We start from the raw sequence: 15,019 nt of genomic DNA on the forward strand, positions 1-15,019 counted from the left end.
AGGCAGTTCTGAAGGCAAAAGGGGGTCCAACCCGTTACTATCATGGGGTACCTAATAAAGTGGCCGGTGAGTGTATATGGGCACTGTGTGTATCTTTCTTTCACCAGACAGCAGCAGTAGTTTCTCTCCTCCTTTTCCCCATGTTTAGATATGTGCGTCAGAGAGGCAGAGAGCGCTCTCTCTTCCTATTGGTCAAGGAACACATTGTAGTACAAGTCACACTGGGCAGAAAAGGACAAAGAATCCGGACATGCTAGACTTTCTGCATGGCGGTCGTGAATTGTCCCAGACGTTAGACTGCTGATCTTTGATTATGTCACTCTAGGAGAGGTAAAAACATGAGTTAGTCTGTCCAAACCATCACTATCAGGCACTTTGAATTATGTGTCTGTCCGATCAAAATCGGGTTAAAGTTTTGTAGTCTGATCCTGGCATTACAGAAAATGTATTGTCTGTTGGAGTTAAAGAGAAACTGAGTCTGTGTTTACCCGGATTGGCGTGTACCACTTCCGGTTCTGAGGCGCCTTCTTGTTGTGGGGTTTCTTAGGTTTGGGCTCGAAGGGCTCGTACTCCTGCTCCGGCATTTTCACCACGGCGTTCTTGGGCTTCTCCAGCTTAGCCCCCTCCTCAGTCGAGCCCTTCCCTCCCCAACGCACCTACAGACAGCAGACAGTACAGAAATATACAGCACAAAAGAAGAGGTGAATGTCATCTAAAGTGGTTCACTTTTCCCCTCCGTTTTATTTGAGTGGTTTTAGATTGAATTATGATTGTGTTTTTGACATCTTGTCACCTCCATCCTCTTGATCCCTCCGATTCCTCTTCCTCCGTAATATGAGGCATCCACAGTGGGCCACTTCTTCTTGGGCAGGCCATCTTCGTCATCTGACTCCTAAAACACAAATAATGATTACACACAGAACATACATACTGTATCAATCAACTCTGCTACATTTGTATGATATTTATTTCATTGTTGCTTTATAAAACTACACTATAAGTAAGACACAAATTCTCCTTCAAAGTCGGTGGGTAAACCTGTGTGTGGGTTTGTGTGTGTGTGTATTTTGACTCACAGGCTCAGGCGGAGGTGGAGGTGGTGGTTCTTTGATCACCTTTGGAACAATAAGTGACAACATTGTTGCTTCGACATCTTAGAGGACCTCTTAAGTGTTTTAATACTTTCTTTGTTAGGACCCTTAAGGTTCCTATTTGCTCCTTGGAGTTTAGACACACCTCTAATTCAAGTAGTTACTTTTCTTAAATCAACCATGTCCTGAAAGTAGTTTAAGTTCCTTACCACAGTGCAGCAGAGAGGCCAGAACCACCACATGAAGAGCATGGCCAGCAGCAGGAATAACACCAGCAGGGTGATCAGAAGAATGGTGCCATCAAACTAGAGGGCACACACACACACACACACACACAAACACACACACGCACACACACGTTTATCCTCCACCTGCGACTGTAGTTCACGATGCGTGCACCTTACTACATGTACACATTAGAAAGATTCAGAGGGATGCAGGACAGGAAGTTTTACAGCCACTGCTGGAAAGAGTACCGCTAAATGTTCCATTTGTGAACACACAATAGAGTAGAAGACTTGGACTCTAACACTGGTAATGGTGACTTGACTTTCACTTGGGACTCTTCTTTAGGGACTCAGACTTGGCTTTGGACACTGGGGACTCGAGACTCAACTCGGACTTGAACTCGAGTAATGATGAATCAACTTGTATTTCTTTGGTTGACTCAGACTTGGACTCAGACTCGGAACAGTGGGGGTCGAGACTTGACTTAGACTCTTCTTAACTGACTCAGACTCAAACACTGGGGACTCAAGGCTCGATTCGGACTCAGGGGATGGTGAGTCAACTCTGACTTGACTCTTCTTTGGTGACTCGATCACTGGAAACTCAAGACTCGAGACGCGGACTCAAACTCAGGTGATGGTGACTTAACTCGGGCTGAACTCAAACTCTTCTTTGATGACTCAGACCTGGACTTGAACACTGGGGACTCGAGACTTGACTCGGACTCGCTGACAAAAAGAAGGGCAGTGTGGCTTCACAAGTGCTAATTTCCACCCAGATTTACCGAGCTGGACAGATACTTAAACCCCAACTGTTTGGACAACACATTCCTACAAGGCTGACCCCTAAGTAGTGGAAGAGGAAAAATTGTAAAAGTAAGCCACCAGAAGTAGTAGTAGTAGTGGGAATAAAAAACAGAGGATGTTTACTTCGTCAGTTCTGGTACTTTAAATACTAATTTTCTTGTTTTTCTCCATGAAAGTGGTAATTGTAAGCTGTGGCATCCCTGAATGAATCCATCAGTTTGCACACTTTACGCAAGGCAGGGGCCCAAGAGCCAAACGTGGTTCCCATTACAGACCACAGATGAGGATCATCATCTGGGGTTAGACTTTCCTCTATCTATCTTGTGGCAGAGACAAGGGGGGGATTTAAATGAACTCAGCAGTGGGGTCCGTCTCTGGAAGATCATTATTATTTCTCTGGAATTTTCCAATCAGCCAGTTTATGACAACTTTCAAAAGCTGTCGAGCAAAATTTGTGAAGTAATGGTTTATCTTGTCACTCTTGCACACACAACCTGTGTGCTTTCTCATGCAAAATGGGCATATTTTGTGGACTAATTGCAAAGGCTACTAAAAGTGGCACTTTGGGAGGATTCGGGGATGGGTCTCCAGTGTTTGTGGAGTTTGTCTCTACTCTTGACTTATCCACAGACTTTAGTTTGCATGTTGTTTGTCGCACGGGGCCTTTCACAATTAGCAACTTGTCGTGCATCGTTGAGCCTGGTGTGACTTCAGCCTATATGATTTAGTTAAGTGGTTTAAAGCAGCTAATTGCAATGGTATGTCTAATTGGGCTCTGTATATCATAAACCACAACACAGCTGTTTGAATTTACAGGGTTTTCACGGATATGATGTCACAGCTGAGCAGCTTCAAAGAGTATGTTTCCTTTCGGCTGGGTTGAAATCTGCTATGGCTCCAACATAAGTGTTTGATTTTGTTAAATTGCTTTAAATTGTCTTAAATTGCATCTTGTTCAATCTTGTTTTTCAGGGAATAAAGCTCCATCCTGCTTCCTGCTGACACAGTTATATACATATATAAACCTGGGGGCTACAAGAGTATCACCATTGAGCAAGGGGAAGTGCTTTTGCACAAGAGCATGCCAGTTGATGCTCCTCTTTCACTTTCACAGACAAAATGTTGAGATTGATCCGGCAAGCCTCACAGTCAGGAACCTGCTTCCTTGATATTTTTTTCTCATGGCACATAAGGGAGGGATCAGAGGAACTTTTTTTGGGTGGATGGCTACTACAAACCCCTGTGGTTTGGCCCCCGAAAAAAGGAGAGAAAATAAGAAAATTGAGAAAGGAAGATGAAAGAGATAAAGGGGGGTAAGGAAAGTCGCTGCAGAGAACAAGACAACAAATGTCTAGGAAAAAGAGGTGAGGTTGGAGAGGACAGAAGAAGCAGAAGGAAAAAGAGTGGAAACAACATGCAACACAGAAGAAATGGAAATTTGATCATAAACATACAAATCTAAAGTGAGTGTTCATCACATGTTTGGAGGAAACAACAACGGTGTAGACAATAATTTAAACAAACTGATTACAATCTAATCAGGTGCATACATATTCCATTTTTATATTCAACTTTTATTGCAGTTTATCTGACACTTTGGAGGATATTTGTGACATTACAAGTTTCGATTGACACTTTTACAATTCTACCGAACCACACACTGAATGATGAATAATCTGCAGTAGTAATTCAGATTAAATCAACGAACAGGGAACTTACACACTCTGTGGTGGTGATGTGCACGTTGCTGCTGATGAACGACAGACCGTCATTCATGCTCACTTGAAGATAAATCACCCTGAAACAAAACAACAGACATGCAGGGCAAGTAAGTACTGGATCTTCATATTGGGATGTAACCTGAAAACAAGCATGTTTGGATCAGTTTATTTAGCCTGAAGCAGTTCCTCCAGCAGTTTGTTCAACCAGAATGATGTCATCTGAACTTTGATTCACACCAAAGCATGTCACCGAATGGCCTGCAAACCTTCAGGTAGTTTGTTAGAAGTGAGAATGTAATTTGATCCAAAAGGAAACAACCACAGAACATTAGGGACTATGAGTCAAAGAACCAAGAGACGTCTTCACTAATGCTCCAATTCAGTTATTTCTTCAAAGGTCACTGGACTTCCAAAAACAGCAGTCCAACAACAGTCACTAAACTCTCTAACCTGGCAGGACAACATGTTACAAAAACTGTGTCCAATACATCAGCTACTTGGTGAGTCCAGTGACTTTTGTTTACGAGTCCTGTTTCACTTCTAATCCAGCAACTTGAACCCAAATGAACTGAATACCAAAGTTTTCCACTGTGGTTAAAAACTGTAGGTGAGATTGTGTGACACACCGAGCCACACAGCAGGCAGGGAGGCCAAGGAGGGGATAGATTTCGAAGAAATGGAAGAAAAAAAACTGCTCGTTCAGACTTTGTTTTTATGGTTCTGGGCAAGTATTTTTCCAAGAAATGTCACCATACTAATCTCTGCCACTCGCCCTCTTTACATCCAGTCTATGATCTCAACAGGGAGCCACAAAACACTTTCCTTTATGGAATGTAAAATACACAGAAGTAGAATTTCTCTAGTCTCTTAATGGATGAACACAAAACATATCTAACCCAACCCTAACCCAAGGTAAAATCATGCCTCTGCCTATACTCCAATATGAACCTTAACTATGTCCAGACTCCTCTACTAGAGTTAAATTCGCCTTCTTAGAGTTTTTGGAATGGCATGAGTCTCACTTGATGGTCTAAAGAATCCCTTCCTCCTCCGAGTGGGGAAAAACAATTCAGAGAATTTCATATGACCTCCAGTTGCCTCTTTGGAGCCTGTTCTCGTTCAGATCTTCAAAACATGTGGATGAACGCCACGCGTTGTAAACAGCCCAACCCCCAGTTCTTAATCGGTAACGGACCAGGTGGATGTGAATGAGGTCTGGCAGATTTAAAGTAGGCCACATGACCAATAAACCTTTAGTCTTTACTCTGACTCTGTGAGCTGTTTGTCCGGGTTTAAAAAAGGAGGCCGGAGAGAGAGATGAGCTGGGATGGTGGGAGAAGTTCATTATCAACAACAGACATACCTTGCTGAAGACAAACAGCTGGGCACTAAGGGATTGAAACTTCAAAACAATCTTTAAGGGGCAGTTCACTCCAAAACCTCATAACTCAACTTCATATTTATCAATCTAGATTATTTTGGTGTGCGTTGCCCAGTGTTGGAGATTGATTTTTATAATAATGAAATAGCAAAATATTGCCAGCCTTATAATTAAATTTTGTTGTTGTATTCCTCTCAGAAGAGAGCCCAGAAACCTGGAACAGAAAAAAAAACAATGGTGAGAAGAGAAGAACGAGACAGAGGAAACCGAACAGTGTGAATTTGAGGATGTGGAGGAAATAAAGTAGCGCAGTGGAAATGTTAGTTGTAGGGCAGCCTGTCTGACAGCTGTACAACAGACAGGGCAGGCGATCCCAGCACAACACACACACCCACGCACGCACACTGCACTACACTAGAGTTCAACTGTCACTCATTTAGGTGTTCTGGGTCACCCTGGCTGTAAAGAAAAATCTACATTCAAACACTCAGAAAGGTAGCGTGACTTATTTACTTTCTTCTCCCCTTTGTATAACTGGCCAAACTAGATGACATGATGAGAGGCAGAGAGACCGATGTCTATACCTGAACTATCCACACATAGACCAGATTGCATTGCAGCGATGATAAAAGAAGGATTTTGGGTGAAGTGACAAGAAAATTGTCAAATTTGCTTCCACAGTTTCACAATCAGAACAGCAGCTAAATGGTCAAAAAGTAACTTAATTAATCTGAGTTTTAATGAAGCAGTTTAAACTGTCTCTTTAAAGTTTTTTCACCCTGCTGAGAATCAAGCTGCATACTGACACACGGCCACACACACTTGAAAGGCCGGGCCAGCCTCTCCATGGCTTTGATCAGCCAACACTAGACTAGGAGACTGTTGAAAGAGAGTGGGAGACTGACAGGGGATGAAAGAAAGTCAGAGAAAAATAAAAGACAGATACGGAGACAAAGAAAAAATAGACAGACGGCAGAAAGAGGAGGGTGAAGGGGGGCTGGAAAACAACCAGCGAGGCAAAGCAGTTGGTGAAAAGAGCCAACGTGGCACCAAGAAGACAGAGGTGGAGAGAACAGGGAGGGGGAGGGGAAAAAAGATAAGTTTGGGAGTGGAGAGTCGGGAGGTGAAGTGTTACTAAGATAGAAAGTTTAGGGCAAAAAAAGGCAAGAACAGAAAAGATACACAAAGGCAGGACTGAACTGGCTTAATGGGAATATACAACCCTTCTAAGGTATCAATATATCTTCAGAGTTAAATCTAATGATCTCTCTTTCCACACCACTGACAGGGCAAATGTTGACTGTCAACTGGATTTATAATTTTCACGGGAGAATAAAATGAAGGATTTTTGTATAATTATAGAAGTATGCTGCTATGACCAAGAGAAATACCATTGCAGATCAAAAAAGTGTGTGAACAGAGGGTCTAATGTTGACTCTTTGTCTCTCTGTGTAGTTTAAAGTCCTTAACCACTGTTCACTGAACCTTCTCTTCTGCGGCCTGTTGTACTTTTCTTCCCATAAAGACTTAGGTTAGAGAGGCTTGTGGATTGTTTGCGTTGGAACATGGCTTCGCTCTAAAAAGAGAATACACCAGCTGACGAAAAGCGACTCTGGCCGCTGCTTGGTTTGCACCAGAAAATTGTGTGATTGTCGTGTGGTGAATGTTCAGAGTAAAACAACCTCAGTCGTCTTAGTTTTTACATCTCGCTGTCTCCAGTGAGCCAGAGAACATCGAAATGGCTGAAGCATACTGGATTTGAAATGGAATGTCAATAGACCTGATCCTGAACTAACAAATACAATCCACTATAATTTTCTCCCAGTCCTGGCAAGTTGTTAAACAAAGAACGGAAATGAGTCCCATTAAGTGTCTAATAAGGCTCATTAAAGATTCTCCTGTCTCCAAGATGACACAAATGTAAAGGACTAAACTCAGTTGTATATGATACATTTGAGCCTTGTCTTGTATTTAACAGGAGTTTGAAAGCCTCTAACGCTGCTTGAACCACTTAAGGGCGCCGTAATGAGCTTTAAACAACACGTTGACACATTATTGTCTTTTAAAGTTGTTAGGTTGAACATGTTAGCAAACGGTTTCTTCCGTTGTGTGCTGGGCAGGTAGCACAGTGTACTTATAGAGCTTTTTCCAGAGCCTGCTGCAACTGGAAATGACTCACGTGAGCAGTAAGACTGAACCAAAACAGTAAATATGGGGGTCATACAAACCAATGAGCTGAAAGATGCTCAAGTGCTCAATAGAGCTGAGAGAAACTGCAGATCTGGCTGATAATTCACCGTGGGTTTGTCACTAGGAGTGACCCTCTTTCTCAATGAACATAGTCACTGGGTCTATTGTTAATACACAAATATTAATAAGTGCAGCTTTAAGAATTTAAGTTTTGGTGTTCTTTCGCTACACATATGACAAAGGAGTGTGCGAGAAAAAAAACTAAAGAAGAATATCAAATCTCTTTTCTTTTCAACAAAACTTAAAATCAAAGACTAAGGAAGTCATGGAAGGACTCCCTTTAGGTTTCTAAGTTTCTAGTCTTGACCCACTTAGTGTCTATGCAAGTCCAAAACCAATTGTCTCCAGTTGTTTTCACTGCGCTGTTCTAAATCAGGACAGAAGAAAGACAAATGCATGAAGGGTTTACCACTGTATGTGCTGGCACGGCCACAGAGCTCCTTATATTTTGCTAAGCTGCACTGAGATCTAGAGAGAGGAATGCAGCCACGGATGGGGATTGTAAAAAGAGCTAATGTATGGCAGGCTTCCTAGGGTCTGATTCCCCTGTACACACCTGTATGCATGTATGTGTTTTGTCTGTGTTTGAAGCAAAGAATGTGATCTAAGATGAATATGAAGTCATGGAAAAGAGGCACCTACTTCCCAACTTCATCGATGACCGGAGCTGGACACAGCAGGAATGTGTCTTCGACACCAGCCGGCTTTTCATCTAGGAGGCAAAGACAACATTATAAGAAAGTCCAAAGTAGACTTCTCCGTAAGATATAGACGCTCAGTAAAAAGTAACTTGTGAAGGTGGAAAAGATAGTTTGATCCCTATCCCTTTATAAAACTAATATTGCCAAAAGCTGATAGTTTGTGCCAATATTTTTAACATTTGAATTTGACTATTTCCCTGCCATAGCATGAGATGTATGATGAAGTTGCATTCATATCAAAAATACACAGTGTATATACAGTTGTATTAGGGCGGCACAATTAATCGAATTGTAATCGCGATCACGATTTTGACTTCCCACGTTCAAATTTGCGTGATCGAGCGATTCATTTTTTTAAAGCGTCATTTCATAGAACGCTCCGTGTTTTTTGCAAAGCCCATCTAGCGCTCCGTCAACCCGTCTGCTCATGAGCCGTGCAGAGTCAGAGTAGTTCCCTGCACCCCGTGCAGCTTAGTTTCTAGATGTAGACAGTCACAGAGGACAGAGTAACGGGAGGAAAACTCAACAGATAGCAGTCGCTTATACGTCGGTCTTAAGGTTTACCAGTTTACCAGTAAACACAACACTTCGTAACAGTAACAGCGTGTGAGACGGAGCTGCTGGACCTGGACCTGTACCTGGACCTGGCCCAGAGATGTGACCCATGGCCAGAATATCATAGTTCATAAAAATGCAGCACAGTGACGATACAGACATTTCATACACACAACATTTGTATCCGCCGTTCGACCCGTGCTGGACCCGTTTATAATGAGTCGGCCGTCTCTCTGTGAGTAGCGTCCATCACACTCCCTCTCGCAGTTATAAATAGCCTATGTGACGTTAACATTTGTTTTGGTTAAAATCAACAAATTATCGTGAGAATAATCACAATCAAAATTTTGATCAAAATAATCGTGATTATCATTTTGATCACAATCGTGCAGCCCTAAGTTGTGTATGCGTTGGTTATAGTGTACTGATAACACCTTCCAAAGAGGAATACACAGATTCTTACAAAGACAAAAAGACTAAAAATGACCCAAACAGATACTGGTATAAACCTCGTTACGGAGAAGTTTGGTTTACATGAAAAGATAGGCAAAGTGTAGGCGTACTCACTGACTGTAACAGTGTCGTTGATTTTGAAGCTGCAGAGCACCTGGTCAATGTTCCTGGCGTGGAGGAAACCGTTTCCTCTCACCACCACCTGGAAAGACTCTGGTCACACGACAGACAATAACATGGTTCACACTCTGTGGCAAGCAAACCGCATTTTATGCTGTATGTATTGGTCATGAATGTCAGTTTTAATGACTGCACAGTTAAATTATCACACCCAGCACGGTTAGAAGGGCAGTATTTAAACTCTGAACGGCTTCCTACTTTAATTCAGTTTATTTGTCTGAATGAAGATATATATACAGCAGGGGTCTTCAACATTTTTTAAGCCAAGGGCCCCATAACTGAAAGAGGGATGGAGCAAGGACCCCCTACTAAATATATTGTATAAAACTGGGCCTACAATAACGTGTAGGGCAACCTAAAACCTTTATCCAAACATCTTTTTGCATAGATTACAATGCTATTAAAATAGCCTTATAATTGCTGGCATGATTTTTATAAATCATGTTTTAATGTTAAAACATACATGTGGCACAGTGAATCCTTTGGATGAAGGGGATCTGTGAAAGGCTAACTTAGTGACTACCTTACCAATTCCTCCAGGATTTTGTCGACCTATTTTAAGATTGTCGTGGCCCAAAACTGCCTTAAAAGTTGCAGTGTTTGTTGCACGAAGTTGCGGGAGACAGAGAAAGTTGCAAATAAAGTTGCAATTTTTTTTGTATGGTTCTATATACTTCTTTTGGGGAGAATAAAACTACTCTAGGCTGAGTTTTCATAGTAACCTTTTCAGAAAGGCTCAGGATGCTGCAAAAGTTCGTATAATATGAAAATGGCTGGTGGATTTAAGAAAAAAAAAAGACAATTTATTGAATGAATCAAATCTGAACATATCTATCAGTGGCTTGTTGATCCTTACATTGTTAGCTCAATTCCTATCCTGGCCTGGGACACACAGAAATTTGGTTTGATAAAGTACTTGTACTTGCGGAATATGTGCAGCAAAGTCTACCACAAACCTAGGAAAAACACTGAATAGTTTTCTATGTACTGTATATGGTTGTATATATTGTATATTGTTTTTGTTTTGTTGTTATCACAGTTATGTAAACATATCTAACATGTTGTATAACGGAAAAGGACCAATAGACACAAAGATACAGACAGTCCATGCTGAGTGAGAAGAAACACAGTAGTATTTGAGCAAATCTCTAATCTGGCAGGGTGAAAACTTGCCAAAACTGTCTACTGAATAGGCAAACTAGTACGTCCTGTGGCTTTAATTTATGAGTATTAGTTTATTTGTAATTGGGCAGAGGTAATCCTGATTAAGGAAATACAAAAATACAGCATGTTCAGTTTTCCAGCCCCACAACTGAGCAACTCAGCATACGATTGAGTTATAATTGTTTGACATTAAAATGTTAAAATGCTACCTGTAACAAGGAAAATACTCATCTATAAATACACAAAGATAAGACTGAACCTGCACAACTTAACTAAACAGTACACTACACACTGCTGCAGCACTATTATATACAACAACTATTAGGTTTAAAGTGAAATACTTTTTTATAATGTAATACCTTCTTCTTGAAGGGTGAATGTAATTCATTCATTGATAAAAGACAAAAGCAGATGTGAGAAGCAGTAGAAGTCTCTCTGCTTTTGCCAAAAGTGTTTAGTCAACTTTAATCTATTTTTCTGTGTCCATTTAATGTTGCTTTAACGTTCATCATCTTTCAAACGTTATCTACGTTCCATTTCAGCTGTAGCTGACATCACCACTGCCATTCTCTTACGATAGATCCCTTCAATGAGGCCCTACACTATTATTCCCACTGTGGTATTATGTCCCAAGGCATCCAGGTCCTCTAAGGGACCTGGATGCCTACATATGGCTGCTTTTCTTTTGATGGACAGTGGGGGAGACAGGGCACCCAGTAATTAAAAATTAACACAGTTTAAGAAATGATGAGAGCCTGGCTTTCCACTTTGTTTGTGTGTGTGTGTGTGTGTGTGTGTGTGTGTGTGTGTGCGTGTGCGTGGTTTTTAGCTCCTTACCTCCTGCACACACACTGGAGGGCTCCGCTGCCAAAATCTCAATGCAAGACTTTTTGATGATCTGCAGATGAATTGAGGAGACAATACAGCGATTATTTTTCTACGCTTGACCAGCAAGGGAGTAATAAAAGGTAAGTGTACTAGTGCAGGACAGACTCAAGACAAATACATAAATGTGGACGTCCACTGTTTGTGAGCTTCAGCTACAGGAATGCTTCCCTGCCCAGAGGAGAGTTTATTTACCGAATCAATGACTCCCCGGAGGGCGTGGAAGCCGCCCAACACAGGAAACACGTGCTCGATGGTGTCTGCAATGGTGGCCAGCTATAGAGGGAGAGAGGAAGAGACAGGCGGTTAGGGTTAGAAGAGTTAAGAAACTAAATTAAACAAGAATTCACAAAACGGTTAAAAGACAATTGACTGCGTGAATAAATTGCGGGAAATTGTGAAACTGTGGTTGGGGAGACACATTCAGACATGACACTGATATGTTATATTTTACAACAAGCCCAAATTGGTCTCAAATTACCTGATGTGACACAATTTCAGACATTATAGACATGACGATTTGTACGAGTCTCTATGAACCACTGCATACCAGGGCTGCACAATATATATTATCGTTATCGCAATATCAACTGGCGTAATAAACATGTCGCAAAAAGCTGTGACCTATTGCAAAAGACCCTCAAATTAGTTTTTTGTCATCTGAAATTAAGTATTAGTAGAATACAGTATTTTAAAATGTTATGTAAAATTTTCTATTTAATGTTCAATTTGTCCAATAAAATAAAATAAAATATTGTGTATTTTTACTCAATTTGTACAGCTCTACACACACACACACACACACACACTAAATCCAGGAAATCCCATTAGGAATAATGCTCCAACAACATCTACAGTCAGATAATGGGTCTATTGACAATCAATCAAATGGAGCTCGCTTTGGTTTGAGGTCGACCAGCCCTCAAACGCTCTCAAATATCCTCCACATTAAATACAGGAACCTGAATCATTCTCCTCCTCATCATGCTGAAGCTAATTGTTGAGAATTATTCAAGTCACAGACATTTCTGCAGTCCAGCTTTGTGTGTTGGCATCCTAGGAGGCAGGGTTAAAAAAATGGATTGATGTTCAGAAAATCTAAAATTATGGGTTAGCCAAATTGCTCAGAGGCCACTGAATACACACTATGCAACATGGAGTTAAAAGTAATTTCCACAAGTTTGGGGCCATGAAAGTGTGAAACTGCTGTAGACGGTACAGATGTATTACATTGGCATTACCTGTGTCTCATTGAAGTCTTTGACACCAACACAGTACACAATAGCTCCAAGAGACCTGGCTCTTTCTGCCTGTTGGAAGACACGGGCAATAAAAAGAATAAGTTCCAGAAATCTGGCATTCAAGCAATGAAATTATTCATTTCTCCAGAGCTATAACCACAGCCAGTTTGGAGTTGCTACCTCTTGCTGCGCAGTGATGAGCTGATGCTCCTGCAGCTCTCCGTCTGTCAGCGCAATAATCACACTGGCCGTGCCTGGAAGAAGCACACGGACGCGTATAAACACACATGATGCATAGCTTACCTTGATGTAAGTATTCACAACAAGTCTTTTGATGCGTACCAAAGTTCTCCTGGTGTATCTGCTCGTTTGCCTTTAAAGAAGAAGATGTTTTATTGCCAAAGTTTTCCATTTAGTAAGTCACTGCACCTTGATTTGTTTGATTCTCAGTGTAAGATAACAAAAAAAAGCATTACGACAAAAACTCACCCTCTGCAACCCAAGGTGCATGAATGTGTCTCCACCGGGTTTCTCTCTTCTCAGAGAGTTCAGCCCTTTCCTGATGTTCACTCTGCAGAGATGAAAGAGCCAAGTTAGTTGCGAAAAGGAAAGATTTAAACTGCAGCTTCTTTGTTGTATGTGTTATTATCTCCCAGTGTGGAAACTTATCCATATTCTTGATATTTTTCTGTTTTTCCCCTTTTCTCTTCACAATACAGTAAGCACTACGGTTGCTGCCAAGTGTGTAGATGTATACGTCTCTGTGCTTTATGAGGATTTTCACCCAATTCTGATTCATTTTAGTCAACGGAGCATGAATGCAAGATAGAAACAGCTCAGTTTGGTAGTAGAAACACAGTTTCCGTGATATTCTCTCACACAAAACAACAGCTTTATATAATCTTCATTCAGAGAGCATCTGCTTTCACTCTTGTGCAACAGTTTCAGTTTACTTTACAGCTGATCTTTTTTCTTGTGTAAGGGCATTCCGTGCTAGAATAACATTTAACACAACACAAATTCAGCTTTGGTTAGTCAGTTGAAGTTAAACAACTGAACAGAACAGGATGTATCAGCCATAACTGGGGCGAAGCCTGCGAGCTAGTTCAGACAGTCAACTCTATCTGCACCCCTGTACACACACACGTGACATGCCTCAGGCCCTATCATTTACCAAACACAACCCCTCAATTTGGGGGTCAATTTAAGATGAACATTTCTCCATCTCTGCCTTGTCAATGCTGCTGCTGCCCTGCACCTGTATTGCTGTCGGCTTTCAGCCCCACCGCCACCACCCCAGCACCACCTGAGGCTCCGGCCGAATGGAAGCTACTTCATCACCACTCCTCAATATCTCATGCGGGGAGTGATGAGGCTGGAGTCTGGCCGCCAAACACAATGTTCTGCTGTTATAATAAACATTTCAAACAAGTTTTGTCTGACTGAACTTAATTTACCTGTTTTCTGTCAGTTTCATGATGGTGGATGCTCTGGAGGAGAATGTTATGAAGGACATCCTTAGCATGGGACTGGAACAGAAAAGAAAATCCATCATGACACGTCATTCCGCAGCAGTTCAGTCCTGATAAACCCATTACTGGTTTAACCTGGCAAAGACCAACTTCACCAGCATTTGGCTGCTGGTTGGGGATTTCCCACTTTGCACAACATGATACAAACATTTCTACATTTGAGGTTATTTAGAAACATTGTGTTACAGTTACAGTTATACTGCCAAAGCAACAAATTATTTTTCTTAGAAGCAAAATAAACTGTTCGGTAACCCATCCAGTGCTTAACTTTCATGCCAGTCAAAGTTTTAAACAATGAAGAACTCATAAACAAACTACCTCACTTGCTTTGAGGTCACTCCAACAGTCGACTGTGTATGAATGGTTTCTAAAACGCAACCCAACAACATACTAAGACAGTGGACCCCATAATGGCTTCCAGGGGTTTCCCAGAAAAAAGGGGAATCATGTTATTTCCCTATGATTCCATCCATAAGTACCACCATGACAGAATGTATGACTATTAAGGTCATTTTCTCTGATCTAAAATCAAAAATCCTACCAGTTGGCGGACCCAGGGACAAAAACAAAATGGCGGTCTGTGGTCTAATTTGTGTCCGTTTAGGTGTGAAAACGTTTGGGAACCACTGCACTATGACACCCCTAAGTGACACCTTGCACGGATGTTCAGCATTTGAACACTCTATGCGTGACAAGGGCTCAAATGTTGGAATTCAAACCATGTCACTGAACCCTCAAAAGTTGCTATTTTTGTTTATTTGTGAAAAAAATGTATATTTACAAAGGAAATATCCACACATATGCCTAGCTATCTGAAGTAAATAAAATGTG

The 15,019-nt window shown here is 41.3% G+C and overlaps 1 protein-coding gene across 1 annotated transcript in view; it reads right to left on the minus strand.

The window, feature by feature from the left end:
• The window catches only part of antxr1c (ANTXR cell adhesion molecule 1c), a 37,743-nt gene that overhangs the window by 9,444 nt on the left and 13,280 nt on the right, over positions 1-15,019 (minus strand). The window contains exons 3-16 of the mRNA XM_034859752.1: positions 14,114-14,185; positions 13,146-13,227; positions 12,999-13,029; positions 12,837-12,910; positions 12,657-12,725; positions 11,611-11,691; positions 11,368-11,428; positions 9,301-9,399; positions 8,120-8,189; positions 3,845-3,923; positions 1,301-1,396; positions 1,077-1,115; positions 794-892; positions 489-656 (exon numbers count right to left, since the gene is read on the minus strand). Of these exons, the coding sequence (XP_034715643.1) occupies positions 489-656; positions 794-892; positions 1,077-1,115; positions 1,301-1,396; positions 3,845-3,923; positions 8,120-8,189; positions 9,301-9,399; positions 11,368-11,428; positions 11,611-11,691; positions 12,657-12,725; positions 12,837-12,910; positions 12,999-13,029; positions 13,146-13,227; positions 14,114-14,185 (1,120 nt within the window). The remainder of the gene's footprint in view (positions 1-488; positions 657-793; positions 893-1,076; positions 1,116-1,300; positions 1,397-3,844; positions 3,924-8,119; positions 8,190-9,300; positions 9,400-11,367; positions 11,429-11,610; positions 11,692-12,656; positions 12,726-12,836; positions 12,911-12,998; positions 13,030-13,145; positions 13,228-14,113; positions 14,186-15,019) is intronic.

The sequence above is a fragment of the Etheostoma cragini genome, chromosome 21 (genome assembly GCF_013103735.1).
Source record: "Etheostoma cragini isolate CJK2018 chromosome 21, CSU_Ecrag_1.0, whole genome shotgun sequence".
Taxonomy (NCBI): Eukaryota; Metazoa; Chordata; class Actinopteri; order Perciformes; family Percidae; genus Etheostoma; species Etheostoma cragini.